Genomic DNA, 17,652 nt, shown 5'->3' with positions numbered 1-17,652 from the left:
TGTTAAAATCAATATTCTATTTAGATTGCTTCTGCTGCCCCCAAGTGGCCAAAAAACAATCAGTTATTGTAAGAGCACTGCATATAAGATCAACACAACAAGAAGGTAATGTTCTTGTTCTAATGTAAGATTATACCCAAAAAAGCTTTTCCTTGTTGGGTCACACAATGAGAGACAGACTTACAGTTCAGTCTTTTATTCAGCTTTATTCCTCTTTCTAACTCAGTGATTCCACATGAGCCAAAAACACATTCATGTTGCTTGAAATGTTTGATAATGAAGCTCTTCCCGTCACCATCCTTGGTTTTAAATGTAAGCTCATCTTACACACTGTGAAAGAGCCCAAAGTACACACTGACTTGGCTCTGTTCTGACGGGATATTTCACAGTCAGGCACCAATGCAGACAGAAGGTAAACATCCTACATGTGATGCACAACACACAGTTTTGCTAACAGATTTTCCACGTTTTCACTTTGAACATCAAATTGCTAATATCATCTCACAGCTGCAGTCCCCTGAGCAGTACGAGATGATGGCAGTGGTCAGAGACTGTACTGTGTGTGCTGTGTCAGACATCACTTGTTTCATCAGCAACAGCAACTGAAAGTGAGAAGTTTGGGGGAAAAAAGCACTACAAATGTACAAAAACTGGCATTCATGTTTATAAAAGACAGTTTTAAAGAAGCCTGATCTTAATATATCATTAAAGTGAAACTTGTCCCTCTTTTAAATATTCAGCTAGCCACCTCCCCTTGTCGTTAACAAGGTTAAGATGGAAAAGTTAAATCATTCCTTGCTGACATAGACAAAAGCATTTTGAGCAGTAAACCGTGTCTTTTGCCATAAATATGTTGTCTGTTTTATCTGTTTTAGCAAGCTAGGCAAACTACTGGTTTGAAAGGAAAACCTTGTAAAGACATAAATAAGCATGTGCTTGATGGATTCATAAACGATAGTGTGCTAAAAATTGGTAACATTCAAAATCCCAAGTAGATGGTGATCACTTTGGGAAACGCAAAAAAGAAACAGCGTAATTTCTGTATTGCAGCAGATGTTTGTTAGCCCTAGCATCTAAGGTACGATAAGAAAAACGCATTTTCCATTCAAAGTAACGACTTTTAAAACCCAGTAACGTGGCACAATGAGGAAAACTTTTTTTTATGTCACAGTTACTGTTACTGACGCCTAGTCTTTGATATCACATAAGCAGAAACACTGTCGACAACTATAAATGTTTGTTATATAATAAGACTTTTGATTATTGACTTAAAATCATTTGTTGCAGACAAACATTTTAATTATCATCTTTGATTACGACAGTTTTTTTCCTATTTAACATCCAAATTTAGGTCTATGTTCTGACCTAAACTTCCTTTTTTTAATTATACTTTGCAAATTCTAACAAAAACTTTCACCACTTTTAAAAAAACTTTTCTTGTCTCTTTTTATTTCTGCCCTTGTTGCCTCAAGAGAATTTGCCTTTTCCCAGAACAGCACTATAAATAAGAACATTATTAAATAAAGGTTATATTGATTCACTGCACCAGCTCATGGTACAAACCGATTTCACATGAAAAGTCCTGCCTGGCTCTAGTACAACTTAAGATGGTGTTACTCCAACACAGTACAATGTACATGTTTTGGAGAAGTTGTTTCTTCACATTTTGTTTGAAGATTTTAAACTTTTTCTGAGCGCAGGCGTTTATAACAAGCACAGAAACACACCAAAGTTGGAGGAACCATCTGAAGAGTAAGTAAACACACGGCTACGTATGCTAATGTTTGTGAGGCTACGATTCTGATCTGACTGTGAAATACACAGTGGATGATAAGATGAAAAGAGTGAACTGAACTTTAGTTTTTGAAAAACAAACAAACCTCAACACAGTAAATGAATGTAGTTGAATAGTGGTACATTTTTGGGCCTCATTGGTAAGGCTCTGTGGCTGCTGTTGGTGGTAAGATAGTTAGCTTGGCATGGTCATAAATTAAGCTGGTTTCGCGCAGATAAATAGATTGTTTCATTGGAATTTTACACAGTTATCTTTGGAAAGGCAAGAAAAACATACAACACCATCCAAAGAGTTCAAATGCACATTGTTGAGGACAAATATCCAGAAATTACATGTCAAGCCTAGTTAATGGTCAGAGTGAGAGTGACTGACAATACTGACAACCGAGGCACATACAAGCAAAATGTTTCCAACATAATACAGTATGAAGAGCCCTGGTGTATCACTTGGAATCATATGGTTTGCATAATTAGACCATTAGGACTACAGAATATAAAAGGCCTTCAGAGAGCACAGAAAACGGCTGAATGGATGACCCTTCCAAAAAATCCAATTTTTACAAATGCGCTATATCGTTCTAATTGAACCCAGAAAGAGACCAATGTTAACCCAACATCTTTAGAGTTTCTGCTTCATGTAAACTAAAACTCTAAAGTTTCAGTTTACGTGTTCTCACAGACGATCCCCCAAAATAAACACGATGGCAAATCCCAAAGGAATACCGTTTTAAGAAAAAACAAAAAGAAACTTTACAGTTTAATACAGACATAACTTAAAAAGATAAATACAATTTTTTCTCCTTTTTTTTTTTAACTCAGTGTTTATTCAATGACAGTATTTTCGAGTTTCTCAAACTATGGCTTGGGTCTGGGTCACTAACAAGCGTTTGACTGGTACAATGACGCGAGCCTGGATTCGTCCATTTCTTTCAAGTCAGTGTTATTTAAGCGCTTCAATCTTGAAATGAGATCTTTATTAAAGGCGTCGGCAGCAGGCAAAGGTAATTGCGGTGCTTTTTCTCTCCTGTCTGGACGTCACCATTTAGACTTGAACTGCAGTTTTAAAATGTAATTCAAGCCAGAATTGTGCAAGAAGAAGAATACAGTCTTATTCCATAATTATCTTCTTCGTTCTTGTGCTTTGTGAGGTGAACACCTGTTAATGTTTCACTTCCAAATGGCAGAACCAGTTCATTATTGGTGAATATGTTCCATGCCGTTCTTATAGGTTAGGCATCTTCACCATGAAGGAGTCAGTATGCCTAAGATGAAGTGGCACTCTTTCCAAAAACAACATAGAGCAATCACTTAACCTAGCAAGTGAGGTGGAGTTCTCTGAAGCATACTAACAAATACAACCAAATGAAAACAAAGGCTTTTACCCAGTCTGAACTTGGTGTGTCTTGCTCTTATAAACATTCCAAGTACTAAATGTAGGAACTTGACATTACTTTGTTTCAAGAACAGTCTTCCAGTATATCGGTACAGTGACTTCATTTATACCACTTTTCATTAATGTTCTTGTATTGTCTTTACACATTGGACTCTACAAAGGGTCTTTTTGGTTTAACCGGAGACGTAGGACCCGTACGTCTCTCAGTCGGTCTGTCCGAGCAGCTGTGGATCATGGGCAGCGTCCGAGCCACCTTCACATCCATGTAGGAGAGATTCTGACAGGCAACCTGCACTGAGCCCTCACCCTGATGAACATTTCCTGGCGTCACGTCATAGAAGTCCAGCTGGTTATCATAAGAGGCGTGACCATTGTGGGCATTGTTGTTGCTGCGGTTGTGGTAGGCAAAGGATGAGAGCTGGGGTGGAGGGGGGTTTTTGCTGGGCGAAGTGACAACTGTGTCCACTGAAGACACGGCCCAGGAGCGAGACGGACTGAGACAGGACGCTGAGCTGGACGGAGCCTGTTGCTGATACTGCTGGTGCACCCTTGCCGTCTTGTCGATTACTCCCATAAAAGGAGTGTTCCTAGATGAACGTCCCACCTCTCCAGGGTAAGTCCCGCCTCCTGACATGCATATTTCTGACTGGGGAGAGGCGATCAGGAAGTTATCATCATGGTAACCACTAATGCTTCTAGCAGAGGCCAGATCTGAAGGTAGATCCATGTGCTGAACAGAGGCCGATGTCCTAAAGCCTGGCCCAAGATTAGCTGGCTGTCCAGTAGCAAGACTACCACTGCTGGGGGAGAAACGGACGCTGACACTCTGGGAATGGATGAGAGGCCTAGGGGAATGACCAGAGGAGGAGGTTGGGTGAGCACTGAGTGGACGTCGAAGACCACCCTGGTGTTGATACTGATAATCGTGCGATGACTGAAGCCTATCTGAAGACCCCATTGCTGCCTCTGTAACTTCCAAAGGGTAGTAGGCTGCTTTGGATTGGTTACGGCTGAACTGACGGGACTGGCCAAAACGGTTTACCCCCGCCCACTCGGCTCCTGCTGCTTTCCCATAGCCAGATGTGCCTCTGGCCTGGCTAACCAGGTCAACTTCTTCTTCTTCATCCTGTACATAAGAAGCTCCAGAGCTCAGACCAGGCTGAGCCAATGGGCTAGGCCTGACATCCATAGGATTTGAGCAAAAGCCTTCCCCAAGCTCTGCTAGTTCTTTGGGCAGATGGGCGAACTGGGAATAGGCAGAACTTCCCAAAACCATGCTGGAGTGGGTAGAAGAACTGGGCTGATTGGTTCGGACCACCTGTGCTTTGGCTGGTTGGAGCCAGTGGCCTTGGACGGGGTTCTGCTTCTGGAACCTCTGACCAGCCAGATGGGGGTGACGCTGGACTCCCTGGTTCTGATCTAAGTCAGACTGTGGATAGTTTTGTACACCTCCACTTTCGGACAATGTAGGCATACTTTCAGACACTATGCCACCTCGCTGCTGATGCTGGATTAGGGAGGAAGTAGGGCTGAAATCGTGATAAGATGTGGAAGGAGGGGGAGGTGCAGAGTGACTAGGTGAAGAAAGGGAGGCTGCGTGGGTGGGACTGGGGAGGTGATGATACAGATGAGTGGGGGAAAGGGAGGAGGGCGATGGTACCCCAGAGTGGCAGCGGGTGTCAAGACTTTGAACCGCAGGTTGAAGGTGACAGGGAGAGGAGTCTCTTTCCCTGAAACTGCTCTCTGCTTTCTCCTCTTCCTCCTCTTCCTCTGTAAGCCCCTCTCTATCCTGTACCTGCAAACAACCTGAATCTCTAGACCTGGCCTCGCTGATGGACATGTTCTGCTGATAGACGTGATTAGATGATGGAGGATGAATGTCCTTTTGCTGTGCAGCCTGCCGACACTCTTCTTTGACCCGTGACAGCAGGCGCTGAATCTCCCGGTTGGATGGGCACAAACGGCTGGCTTCAATCAGGTCCTCCAAAGCAGCGTGGAATTGTCTGGGTTGTGATAGTGACAAGGAGTGAAAACAGGACAAACTTCAGAAGATGACAGAGAATGTGTATATCAGAATGTTTCCGGAATTATAGGTTTCATATTGTCAGTGTTTAGAAGGTCTGTTCCAATCTTTCGATGTCTGGTTACCTGAAATTTGCTGCAATCACATTCACAAAGAAAAAACAGGCTTAAAAATGTGTCCCTCCATCTGAAATCTATGCCTTCAGTCACTGTGACTGTAAGGCAATGCTAGGTCAAAGCTTTAGGTCTTTACTCTCTGGTGAACGGTGCCAGTCAGTGACCCCACGGTAACCACTCGTCACTAGTGGAAAGTGTGTCTGGTTGGCAAGCGGTTGCAGGAAGTTGCATGTGGTCACAGAGTGGAATACTTTTACTTTGAAGGGAAATGGTCTCCGTTTCTGGTTTGTGCTGTACTTTTTCATGCTTCACCACTACATGGTGGTTAGTTAGTGACTGAGTGCAGACAAGCTGGCATCTTCTATGCAAACTATGAGTGACCGCAGTAATCTTCTAGCAATGAAAGCAATCACAAGATGGTTTTTGGTCCAGCACCCTTTTTGCTTTCCTAGTGATTGGAGGTTAACAGGGGATTGCCAGCTGGTCTCTGGGCCTGTGTAACTGAGGCCTTAGCAAACTGTGTAGAGCCTTAGCATGGAGGTAACTGGAAACTGACAACACCCCGCCAAGTTAAAACACATGAGACCCTTACCTGACAGCACATATGTCTTCTACTTCTTACAGTTCAGGTCACTCTATCTCTCAGGTTTTCTTTACATGGTAGTGAGCCTAAAACTACTCAACTCTTTCTCACTGCAATCTCGTGTCTAAGTTTCAAATAGTTTAAAAATGTCAAACAATAAAATCATCACAGTTCTACTACTGAAGATCCAAAGAACCCAAACTCTCAGAAGATGACGATCAGTTAGTTTTATTCAATTTCTCACGACACTGTTTACCTGCGGCTGCGTTTGGCACGGGCTCTGGCATAAAAGGCTTCATAAGATTTGGCTTTTAGCTCCAGGGCCTTGGTAGCAAACTCCTCAGCAAGGCTGAAGTCCTGTAAGGAAGATTAACGATATATCAATACTGAAATAAAGTTTTCGAGATGAGATTTGTTTCAAAATAATAAGCAAAATATTCTCAACATGTGTGTGTGTAAGAAGAAGCCTCACGTTCATCTTGCGGCGGCAGCGTGAGAGGTTGAGCAGCACGCACACCCTGAGCTGTTTGAACGTCTTCAGCTGGTCTCCTGGAAACTTCTGGAGAGCTGACTGATAGGAGTGAGCGGCTTCCCTCACTTTACCTTGCTGGAAAGAAAAAAAAAGAAACTCTTTCAGAAAGAACTTTGGAATATCGAATCAAATCGATATCGAGTCAATCAAATCAAATCTCATCAAGATGGAAATGTGCGCTACCTTGTACAATTTATCTCCTTCTTGGATCAATTTACTGAGCAGAACCATTAAGATATCTGGCTTAGAGGTCGCCATGGCCCAGGTTGCAGGTCCTACACACACACACACACACACACACACACACACACACACACACACACACACACACACACACACACACACACACACACACACACACACACACACACATGCAAGTTTAGTTTAGGGATATATGAAGGATGATTTAGAATTCATGAAGGTTCATTCTGCAGGATGATGTATTGCTAATGGAAATGAACTATATGGGAGTCCGGCCATGCAGCAGTGAAGATGCTTACTGCATAACTACAACATCCATGGTTTAATTCTTGCTGTTAAACTGAACATGCTTCATGCTTCTACCTATTTTGGCTCCCTTTTTCAGTAGAGCGATGACTGCAGAAGTGTTTCTGCAGCCGACTGCTCGATCCAGAGGGCGCATCCCGCTGCAGTCCACATGCTCCACTGACGCACCGTGATCCACAAGGTACTGCACCTGGACACGGATCAAAGCGACATTTTTCACCACTTTTATAAATTCTCCTCCGGCTACATTACATTGCCCTCTGCAGCGGCTGCAGAACAGGTAGGACAGGTAACTGTTCTAAATTAACTAACACAATCATGGTTACTCTGGCTGTACACACCACATCTGGGTCTCCGCAGAATGCAGCCAGATCCAGAGGCGTGCGTCCATTGCGGTCTGCATGGGTTGTGGCTGCTCCTCTCTCCACAAGCTCTCTGACCAATGAGAGCTGGCCTTTTAGACACGCCCAGCTCAGTGCCGTTAGCCCTTCTCTGTCGGTCTGTTCGAGGGAGGCTCCTGGAAACAGACAGATTCATTAGGGTGGGAGCTATTGTCAGGGTCAGAGTGATTAGAATGGGGGCTCTAAGGACGACCTTATAAATAATGGCTACAAACATGGCCTCACTAGTCTCAGCACACATGCCATTTCTGTTAAAACCGTCAATTCCTACAGTGGAGTGTTTGATCACGAGGACAACAGATTCATTTCATATTTCTTCTACTTTTTTTGTCAGTGTCAGGAAAGAGGAAAACACGTTTTTACAGCAGTGTACACGCTGAGAATACTGTACAGTATCACAGCTGTCCTCTAAGATTAGCGTTTGTAGTTAAAGTATTATTGATTAGGACCAATCTCGTTTTCAAGGGTTTTTTAACATCTGAATCTCCTGATCAAAGAAAAAGTAAAAAATACTTTCTGACTGAACTGAAGTTGGACATAAACAATGTTACTGCTGGTTTAATTGCATTGCTGCAGCAACTCTTGCTGTTTTTCTGGCTGCAGAGTGCAGTGTGTGATTACCATGATCCAGCAGCAGCTGGGCAGTGCTCATGTGTCCCTCTGAGGCTGCAGTCATCAGAGATGTTCGCCCCTGCTGGTCCACCATGTTCACCTCCACCCCCTGATTCAGAAACAACTCCACCACCTGACCGAAGGATGCAGGAGGAGGAAGACTGCAGTTATCTGCTGCAGGTATCGTGTGATCATGTGCCTGTTTGCTTTCTGGTTCCACCATACCTGCCAGTGACCCCGTCTCACGGCGCTGAAAAGTGGAGTGACACCCTGCTTGTTTCCTTGCTCCACAGCTGCCCCCTGATCCAACAACAGCCTGCAGACAGACAGACAGCCACATCCTGCTGCTGCTGTCAGAGCTGACGCAAACACACAGAGTGAGACAAGGGAAACCAGACGATTACAAACTTCAGCTCTGTAACTGAACACATGGCATTATAAAGCTGTGGTAGGTGTTAGAGAACAAACATTAAATATAGAAGCCAGAGTTTATTTTGAAATGACGCGATGGATATTAAATGAATCCACGTCTGAGCTTTGGTAAGAAAAGTTTGCAATGAGACAGAATCACCCAGGTCTGATCCTGGCTCTGCTGGAGGTTTTTCCTTCCCACTGTCACCAAGCGCTTTCTCACCGAGGGGACGTCTGATGTTGGGATTTTCACTGTACTACTTTAGGGTCTTTATCTTACAACATAAAGGACCTCGAGATGACTACATAAATAAAACTTCTGTATTTCTTAGGAGAACCTTTTGTTTTCAGTGTAGTTTTCTATTGTGTATTTGCTCGTTTCCATTTAGTTTTTATTGCTTCAGTATAGTTGTTATTGTATCAGCTTGTTTTTCACATTTACTGTATGTTTTTATTTTTATTTATTTATTTTTTGTCTCATTTTAATTATATTTTTCAAAGACTTATTTTATTGTGTTGGTTTTTTGCTCTTATATAATATAAATATAATAATCTTGGCCAGAGGAACCAAACATGTAGAAGAGTCTAAATACTTATTTTTTCTGTTTTTACTGAAGTGAACATTTTCGTCCACTAGATGCTACTAATGTAAAGTATAGTGATCAGTCATGTTGTCTCCTGTTTGCCTCTCATTAATTATGAGGTTGTGGTGGGAAAATGATCCTGCTACATCATCCGTTATTGTAAATGACCTTTTAAGCAAACCAAAGCATGTTTATGAAAACATTGTTTCCCACCATGTTCCACGTGAATTTATCACACTGATGGTGTCTGGTTGACAGAAAAACAAAGCCTGCCGTGACAAAGTAGTTACACAATAGTAGTTACATGGTCATTACCTGTCTCTCCCCATAGACTGTCATATGTGTTGATCTCAGGTCTCTCCTCCCCTTCTTCATCTTCCTCTGGAAGGTCCAATAGGTATGACACCATCTACACACACACACACACACACACACACCCGACTATGTGATTGTATATTCTGTACCACACAGTGTTATACATTAAAGGTGTGTATGTGTGTGTTTGTATCACCTCTGTGTGTCCCATGCTGGCTGCAGCAATCAAAGCCTGCTGCACTGCTTGGCTCCTGCTTGCCCCCTTCTGTCCACAGCAGGTAGTACAACTCCACTCCGCCCTCTTTAGGAGAAAGCGCAGCACCTCGAGGTGGCCTCGCTGGGCTGCGTGAACCAGCACGCACCGACCGGAGCCGTCCACGTGACCCACCTGCACCCAAGGGGAGACAGACACTCAAAAACAGGGTTGGGATTCTTTCTAGGTTAAATTGCAGTGATGCCACTGACTATCAGAAAAGGTTATGAGACCAAGAATCAAAAGAAAAAGAGCAACTGAACTGCAACAATCTCAATTTTCCTTATTTAACATATTTCACTGTATGTATAAGGTTGGCCCCTTGCATACCACGGTGATATTTTTTTGTGCACAATTACCTTGGAACAACGCGAGGGACAGAAAACTATTACTTTTTTCAGCAAATGGTGGATCTACAAGCTACTGAATTATGGGATGTACTGCACAGAAGCCTGTGAAAATCCTGCTGTTGTCATTCTTTACATTAGCTGCAAACATCTGTCTGACACCAAACTGCACATGTGGAGTAGAACTGGTAGCTACCTTGGCTCTGTGCTGACTCAGCATTGTGACGATATCCAGGTGACCAGCTGCAGCAGCGAATCCCAGTGCAGTCAAACCGTCATGTGACCAAGCATCCAGCTAAAAATTGAAGGTGGAATTGTGGTTGGAGTAAATCTGCTCTTGTTAACACCCAATGACGCGTCTCTATGAACTCACATGATGTTTAAAAAGCTCCACGGCCTTTTCTTTTTCCTTACCTGTGCTCCATGATCAAGCAGCAGTGCTACAGCATCAGTGTGGCCCAGGTGAGCGTGGACACACAGCAGGGGGGCGTTGTTCAGGACATCGCTACAGTAATCCACATCAGCCCCAGCCATAATCAGCAATCTGCTCACCTGCAAAAGGAAAAGAGGAAAGTTACAGCAGAACTGTGGTGGGAAATACACTCGTGTGTGTGTGAGTATGCATTGTTACCTTGATATTGGGGGTGTAGAGGTTGCGCAGTGACGCAAGAACAGGGCTCAGGCTCTGGGTGCTGTATGACAGCCACAGCCCTTGCAGAACTGAGGAGGAAACCCCTAGCTTCCTACTCAGGCCCTGGATGAGGAGAACAAATGCGACAGAAACCAACAGTTAGACATAAAACAGTGGCATCTCATTGGTTTGTGATCTGTAAAAAAAATCTACTGGTGTGGTTTCCAGCCCCATGTATCTGCGTATGCGTGTCTAACTTTGTGTGTGAGAGCTCGCCTTGTAGATGTGCGCCTTCAGGATGTGATGCCCGAGCTCCAGTGTCTGCTGTCGGGTCAGCTTTCCTGCCTGTCTGCAGAGCCAGAAGGACAGGAGAGTGTGGCCACTCCTGGAAACAGAGACACACAGCTCAGTGAGAAACATCTGTCCCTGTTTTCTTCTCTCTCCATTTGTCACTCATGCCCTCTGGCCCTCTGACTATACCTGGGATCGCAGAGGAACCGGTCATCCTGGCCCTCCTCCCTCCACATGAGCCACTCCCTGAAGGAGGTGTGGTTTAGCATCCGACTGCCGTCGCTGCGCCGCAAAAGGAACGAGGAGAGCTGCTCCAGGCGCTGTGAGAACTCCGCCCACTCCAGCGAACCTCCGGCCAGGGTGCCCGCATTTACCACCTCAAACAGCTGTGCATTGACAGTATTGTATCCACTGTTAGCAACTATTAGCATGCTAGCACTAACTGAAGCACAGCTGAGTCTGAAAGGCACATCAGGAAGTTTGATGATATTTGTTCATAAAAAAATATCCTGATAAGGTCACTGATTTCAAAGGACGGTTCTTACAAGGTGACACAATTATACACACAATCGATGCATTTCAAGTCATTACTTTGAGGGCTTAAATCTATTTGCAATATCAAATATGGCTCTGTGAGTAATATCATGGTCTAATTATAACGGTGTGGTGTGAATGAGACACGGCGGGTCCAGGGATCATAGGTTTGAGCCATTTTATTCAATATTCACACCACAACACACCAACCCCTGAGTCCCCGTGTTTATAACTAGGCGGGTGTGATGAAGGATGCCGTGCAGGTGCGTCCGCCCTCCCTGCACAACACCGCAGACCACGCCCCACCACAAACGGTGATAAAGATGACAGAGGAACATTGTACAGTTCCCTGAAGGAGGGACCAACAATCAATTTTGAGCCAGCGGGGGAAGAATATGTTGTCAGTATTGCTAATGCTCACTAGAGTTATTCGGTGTGTATATTTGTTAAACAGTCATCTTCACTGAAGAAAAAAGTATCTCGTGTATGTGTGCTCACAAAATTCAGTAGTGTTACAAACGTTACTTCCAGTAAACTCATCATGTTCCGAGTCCACAGTATACTACATAAAGTTTACCAACGTGAAAATGCTGGTGTGCTATGCTACAATCACACTGGGGACCACAGCCCACAAATTACTAAATTACTACAAACTTGTTGCCTTTGAAATGGTTGTTTTGAGACGGTGACCAGGCCTGTCAGCTCAGTCAGCTGCCATCCTCAAAACAACTTTGCTGTGTCAAGATGGCAGAATAACAGCAATAAGACAGAATCAGTCTACAACTGATTGGCGTCAAGTCAGCAATTATATGCAATGTTTTTGTGATGCTAAAACGAATAACTATGATAAATGTACTACCTGCAGTCAATTACTGATTTTTCCTAGTTGCAAGGAAGCTGCTGTCCTGTTTTTACTCTACTGCGACTGAGCCTTTACCTGCTGGTCAGTCAGCGGGTGCAGCGATGCCACAGTAACGTTGAGTAAAGGTAGAACTCTCTGGAAGGACGACTGGGTGGGAAAGCGCATGTTGAGCTGCAGCAGGTAAACCTCTGCTAGACTCACAGGAACCACCTGCACGCACGCACACACACACACACACACACACACACACACACACACACACACACACACCCATTAAAAGCCTTTTCGGTATATCAGATGAGCTACAAAGAGTGCACACATTTGTGCTTTATGGTTACACATCAGTATCTCTTTGTTTACATTGAAAATGCCACGCCCACTATTTTCCGCAGTGTCCAATTATTTAAACTAACATGCTCTCGCTCTTGTACGCTTCAGTTATTTCAGCTGACATTTGTTTATATTATGTTTACACTGAAACTTAAACAAGTCACAGAATCGCTGCTAGTAAACTTTTTGGCATGCACATTTCAAATACAGATTAAGTTCAGGGTCGACTGAAACTGATGTTGGTGATTTTCAGTGGAAAATATGTTGCTGAGTTTCAGAGACTGTCCCTTTCACAAAGTTGTTTGACATAAAATTCAATGACTGAAACTAATTTTAAAATAAAATGTAGTCAGAACAGTCAGTCCCTTTAAATACATTTACTCAAATGCTGATATAATCTCCAAGAGCCAACTGTGACGGACATTTTTCCAGCGGTATGGCACGGTAACTGACTGAATGTGTCTATAGCTTTTTAAACAGTAGCACACACTAAATATTTCCAGTATGGGGAAGATTAGTAACTGTCCTGTATTTTGGCTAAACAAATCTGGTAAAAATGACAAGCAGACAGTAGATAAAATAATTTTTGCCGTCCATGTGGAGTTCCTGTAACAATGTGATGTCATGTGGAAACTATGAATACTGCTTGATTTATTTCATCCGTGTTTAAATGAAAGTGCTTTAATCTGTGTCGATTATACTTCAACTGTCAGTTACTTCTTTAGTCTAGTTTGTAGCAGTCTCGACTTTCTTCAGGACTTTATTTGACCTTTACCTTCTTTCTCCATCTCACCTTGAAGCTGGAGCTCTTCAGAACGAGGTATCCCCCCTCTATCAGGTCCAGGATCAGTTTTAAATAGAGATATGAGCCTCTGCTCAGGCTCTTCAGGTGGCTGATCAGTTTGGACAGTGCAGTGTTATCGAGGCGGCCATTGCTCAGTGACACATTGCTTTGGATCTCAGTGCTGCTGTGGATACGCTGCATCAGGTAACCCTGAGAAAAGACAGACCGATGCAGTACAGATGTGCAGACAGACAGAGAAATAGAAATCTATTTACACCTTACCTGCAGGTCCTGGTCTATGGCGCTATTCTCATCCTTTCGGTCTAAAGAGATGCGGTGAAAGGGCAGAGAATGAGTGATGTCCTGATTGAATAAAAACACAAAGAAACAGATTTTGTTAGTTCAGAAAAAGTTGTGTTTATTAGCCGTGTGTGCTGCTCACAGTAATTTGGCAGCACAGACAGTATTTGCTTCAGAATAATATGATTTTAATCATATTCAGAAGGTTCCAAACTGATAAGAGATATTCAGTTAACACTGGTAACAATGGCAGAAACCAACACAACTCAAAATAGTCCCCATGTGCTTGTTTGTATGTTTATGCTCTCTTCACAATGCCGGGAACCTAGGACCCACTGCACTAGCATAGAGTCTTTCTCCTTTAATGTGTTCAGGGTGAACCTGCTCTCATCTATGGAGCTGCTAGTTCTGGATTTGTATGGCAGATGTCTATCAGGCTCCACAGTGCTGGGCTGTGACCAAAAGGCCCACTAGAGGACATCGGGCCCTGAGACCACCCTCATGAAGTCTGTTTCTGATTGTTTGGTCAGAATCATTCACACATGTTCTCATCCTCTTCAACCCTGTCCAGGTCTCCTACAGTCTCCTGGAATCTCTTCGATGTTCTTGAGACTGTGCTGAAAGACACAGCAAGCCTTGCAGGAATGGCACGCATTGGCAGGAGCCGGACTACCCGTGTGACCTCTGTAGGGTCCAGGTATCACCTCATTAGACCACTGTTAATGGACATTAGAGGACATTAGACCACTGTTACAGCACGATCAGGGGGGCCTATCGTGCGGTGCCCCGCGCTTCACTCGGACTTTCTGACCACGTCATGATCCACCTAATCCCCGCGTACAGACAGAGGCTGAAGCTCTCCAAACCTGTCGTGAGGACCAAAAAACTGTGGAGCAACGAGGCTGTGGAGGAGCTTCGCACGTGTTTGGAGTCTACAGACTGGGACACAATGAAGGCTGCTTCTAACAGCTTGGACGAGTTCATGGACACTGTCACCTCCTATATCCACTTCTGTGAGGACAGCATTGTGCCATCACGCACCAGGGTGAGTTATAACAATGACAAACCCTGGTTTACTCCTAAACTCAAAAAGCTGTGGCTGGAAAAGAGAAAGGCGTTCAGAAGCGGAGACAGGGACTGCTACAGAGAGGCCAAGTACAGGTTCACTAAAGAAGTGGACATTGCCAAACACCAGCACTCTGAGAAGATGCAGCAGCAGATCTCAGAGAATGACTCGGCCTCTGTGTGGAAAGGTTTTAGGAATATCACAAACTACAAGCCTAAAACCCCCCACTCCACTGATGACTTGCTCTTGGCCAACACCCTCAACGACTTTTACTGCCGTTTAGACGAGCCATCAGGCAGCCTTCACACCTCCAACGACCCCAACAATAGAGACACTTTGGACACTAATTCCCCCACCTCTCCCCCCTCCATAGAGCCATCACCACCTTCAATCACTTCACCTACAACACCCCCCTCCTCACCCCACACAAAGGAGGATTTCACACCACCTCCTCCCACCACAACTCTTCATATTCATGAAGCAGGTGTGAGGAAGCAGTTTAAGAGTCTGAATGCTCGAAAAGCTCCCGGCCCAGACGGTGTGTCTCCTGCCACCCTCAGACACTGTGCAAACGAGCTGGCCCCAGTGTTTTCTGGCATTTTCAACTCCTCACTGCAGGCATGTCATGTGCCTGCCTGCTTCAAGTCCTCTACCATAATCCCTGTCCCCAAGAAACCTAGGATCACTGGACTAAATGACTACAGACCCGTGGCTCTGACATCTGTGGTCATGAAGTCTTTTGAGCACCTGGTTCTCTCCTATCTCAAGACCCTCACGGCCCCCCTCCTGGACCCCCTGCAGTTTGCATATAGAGCCAACAGGTCTGTAGATGATGCCATCAACATGGCCCTATACTTCATCCTGCAGCATCTGGACTCCCCAGGAACCTACGCCAGGATCCTGTTTGTGGACTTCAGCTCTGCCTTCAACACCATCCTTCCAGACCATCTCCGAGACAAGCTTTCCCAGATGAATGTGCCTGATCCCATCTGCCGGTGGATCACTGACTTCCTGACGGACAGGAAGCAGCATGTGAGGCTGGGAAAGAATGTCTCGGACTCCCGGACCATCAGCACCGGCTCCCCTCAGGGCTGTGTTCTTTCTCCTCTGCTCTTCTCCCTGTATACTAACTGCTGCACCTCCACCCACCAGTCTGTCAAGCTAATCAAGTTTGCAGATGACACCACCGTTATCGGACTCATCTCTGACGGGGATGAGTCTGCCTACAGGAGGGAGGTTGAACGTCTGGTGTCCTGGTGCAGCCACAACAACCTGGTGCTGAATGCCCAGAAGACAGTGGAGATTATTGTGGACTTCAGGAAGCACACAGCCCCACTCCCCCCCATCATCCTGACTGACACCCCCATCACCTCTGTGGACTCATTCCGCTTCCTGGGTACCACCATCACCCAGGACCTGAAGTGGGAGCCCACCATCACCTCCGTCATCAAGAAAGCCCAGCAGAGGATGTACTTCCTGAGGCAGCTGAAGAAATTCAACCTGCCAACACGGACGATGATGCAGTTCTACACCGCAATCATCGAGTCCATCCTCACCTCCTCCATCACCGTGTGGTACGCTGGAGCCACTATCAGGGACAAACAGAGACTGCAGCGTGTTGTGCGCTCTGCTGAGAAGGTGATTGGCTGCAGACTCCCATCTCTGCAGGACCTGTACACCTCCAGGACACTGGGGCGTGCAGCTCGGATCTCAGCTGACCCTTCTCACCCTGGACACAGTCTGTTTGACCTGCTCCCCTCAGGCAGGAGGCTCCGGTCCATTCGCACCAGAACCTCTCGCCATAAGAACAGTTTCTTCCCCTCTGCTGTCGGACACATGAACAATAACCATATGACTGTTCCCACCACTAACACATGACCCTACGCTGTGTTCACTGCATCATTCCATGTTTGTCACTGATCACCACCTGCACTCATGTATATATCATGTATATATCTATCCACTTAGCACTTTTAATTCTTATTCTTATTTTTATTTATTTATTTATTTTTCATGTCTATTTTAGCGTAATTTATGACAGTATGTTTGCACTGAAGCACCGCAGCAATTTCCTAATGTTGTAAACCTGCTCAACATTTGGCAATAAAACCTTTCTGATTCTGATTCTGATTCTCATGCTACCAGGTGACCCCAGTCAAATGCAAACAAATGCAGAAGTAGTGAAAAAACAGTCGGAAAAGATGAGGAGGGAAAAATGTCTGTGTCCTCCAGTTGTAAAACCATTCCTGTTTTGGGGGTTGCCTCATTGTTGCCCCTCTAACGCACCTGTGTGCTCTTTTGTTCCCATTTCACGGCCACCTTTGTGATTTTACACTTCTGTGTGTTTGTGACTGGTGTTTACCTGCTGACTGGTCCTGACAGTGGTAATGACCTTCAGCCAGGAAGGAAATCTCTGGATGGTTCGGGATAGAAAGGAGGTCAGCGTGTCGCCGTAGTCCGGCCGGTGGAACTCTGCCTCGTTTAGCCCATCAATCAGTACAATAAGGCCCGCCCCTTCTACATGCAGTTTATTTTCTGGAAAACAAACAAAACAAACTCACATTGCATCATTGCACATCAGTTAATGTGCCACAGCAGAATGTAGTAGAAGCTGTACCTCTGTAGAGAGCATTGAGCGGTTCTAGTATTCCTTTCTGAAGGGCAGAGATCGGATCCTGGATACAGGAGCGCAGACTGAGCATGCTCTGGAGCTGTGGCGCCCGGTGCAGTAGTTCACGATAGGTGGCCAGCTGAGGCGCGCTGCTTAATGTAGCCGCCATGTTGTGGACAAACTCCGGAACGAGACAGGTGTGGCAGTTATCGGCCTGACAGAAATGATATGAGACTACCTACAAAACAGAGGCAGAAGAAAGTCGGTGAATCATCTGTAGATTTTCAGTAAAACTTTGCTAAGGTGGATTCACACGCTGGCCTTTTAGCTTGAGAGACTAAGTGATCATTCATTACACTGGTTGGTATTACA

General features: G+C 44.9%; 1 protein-coding gene across 5 annotated transcripts in view; it reads right to left on the bottom strand.

Moving 5' to 3' along the window:
* Positions 1-190: 190 nt before the first annotated feature.
* tanc2a (tetratricopeptide repeat, ankyrin repeat and coiled-coil containing 2a) overlaps positions 191-17,652 on the bottom strand; it is a 57,104-nt gene continuing 39,642 nt past the window's right edge. For all 5 annotated transcript variants that reach the window (XM_080905063.1, XM_080905064.1, XM_080905061.1 and 2 more), the window contains 20 exons: positions 17,287-17,518; positions 17,032-17,204; positions 13,586-13,666; positions 13,313-13,513; positions 12,265-12,399; positions 10,983-11,179; positions 10,779-10,887; positions 10,503-10,625; positions 10,286-10,423; positions 10,068-10,166; positions 9,468-9,659; positions 9,272-9,365; positions 8,187-8,320; positions 7,971-8,094; positions 7,290-7,465; positions 7,006-7,138; positions 6,625-6,716; positions 6,382-6,516; positions 6,166-6,266; positions 191-5,190 (listed from right to left, as the gene is read on the bottom strand). In XM_080905063.1, coding sequence (XP_080761189.1) covers positions 3,327-5,190; positions 6,166-6,266; positions 6,382-6,516; positions 6,625-6,716; positions 7,006-7,138; positions 7,290-7,465; positions 7,971-8,094; positions 8,187-8,320; positions 9,272-9,365; positions 9,468-9,659; positions 10,068-10,166; positions 10,286-10,423; positions 10,503-10,625; positions 10,779-10,887; positions 10,983-11,179; positions 12,265-12,399; positions 13,313-13,513; positions 13,586-13,666; positions 17,032-17,204; positions 17,287-17,518 — 4,533 coding nt within the window. In that variant the 3' untranslated portion in view covers positions 191-3,326. The remainder of the gene's footprint in view (positions 5,191-6,165; positions 6,267-6,381; positions 6,517-6,624; positions 6,717-7,005; positions 7,139-7,289; positions 7,466-7,970; positions 8,095-8,186; positions 8,321-9,271; positions 9,366-9,467; positions 9,660-10,067; positions 10,167-10,285; positions 10,424-10,502; positions 10,626-10,778; positions 10,888-10,982; positions 11,180-12,264; positions 12,400-13,312; positions 13,514-13,585; positions 13,667-17,031; positions 17,205-17,286; positions 17,519-17,652) is intronic.

This window comes from Rhamphochromis sp. 'chilingali' (genome assembly GCF_963969265.1).
Source record: "Rhamphochromis sp. 'chilingali' genome assembly, chromosome: 15".
NCBI classification, from domain to species: Eukaryota; Metazoa; Chordata; class Actinopteri; order Cichliformes; family Cichlidae; genus Rhamphochromis; species Rhamphochromis sp. 'chilingali'.
Note: the sequence above shows the minus strand (reverse complement) of the source record. Positions and strands in the feature narration are given on the sequence as shown.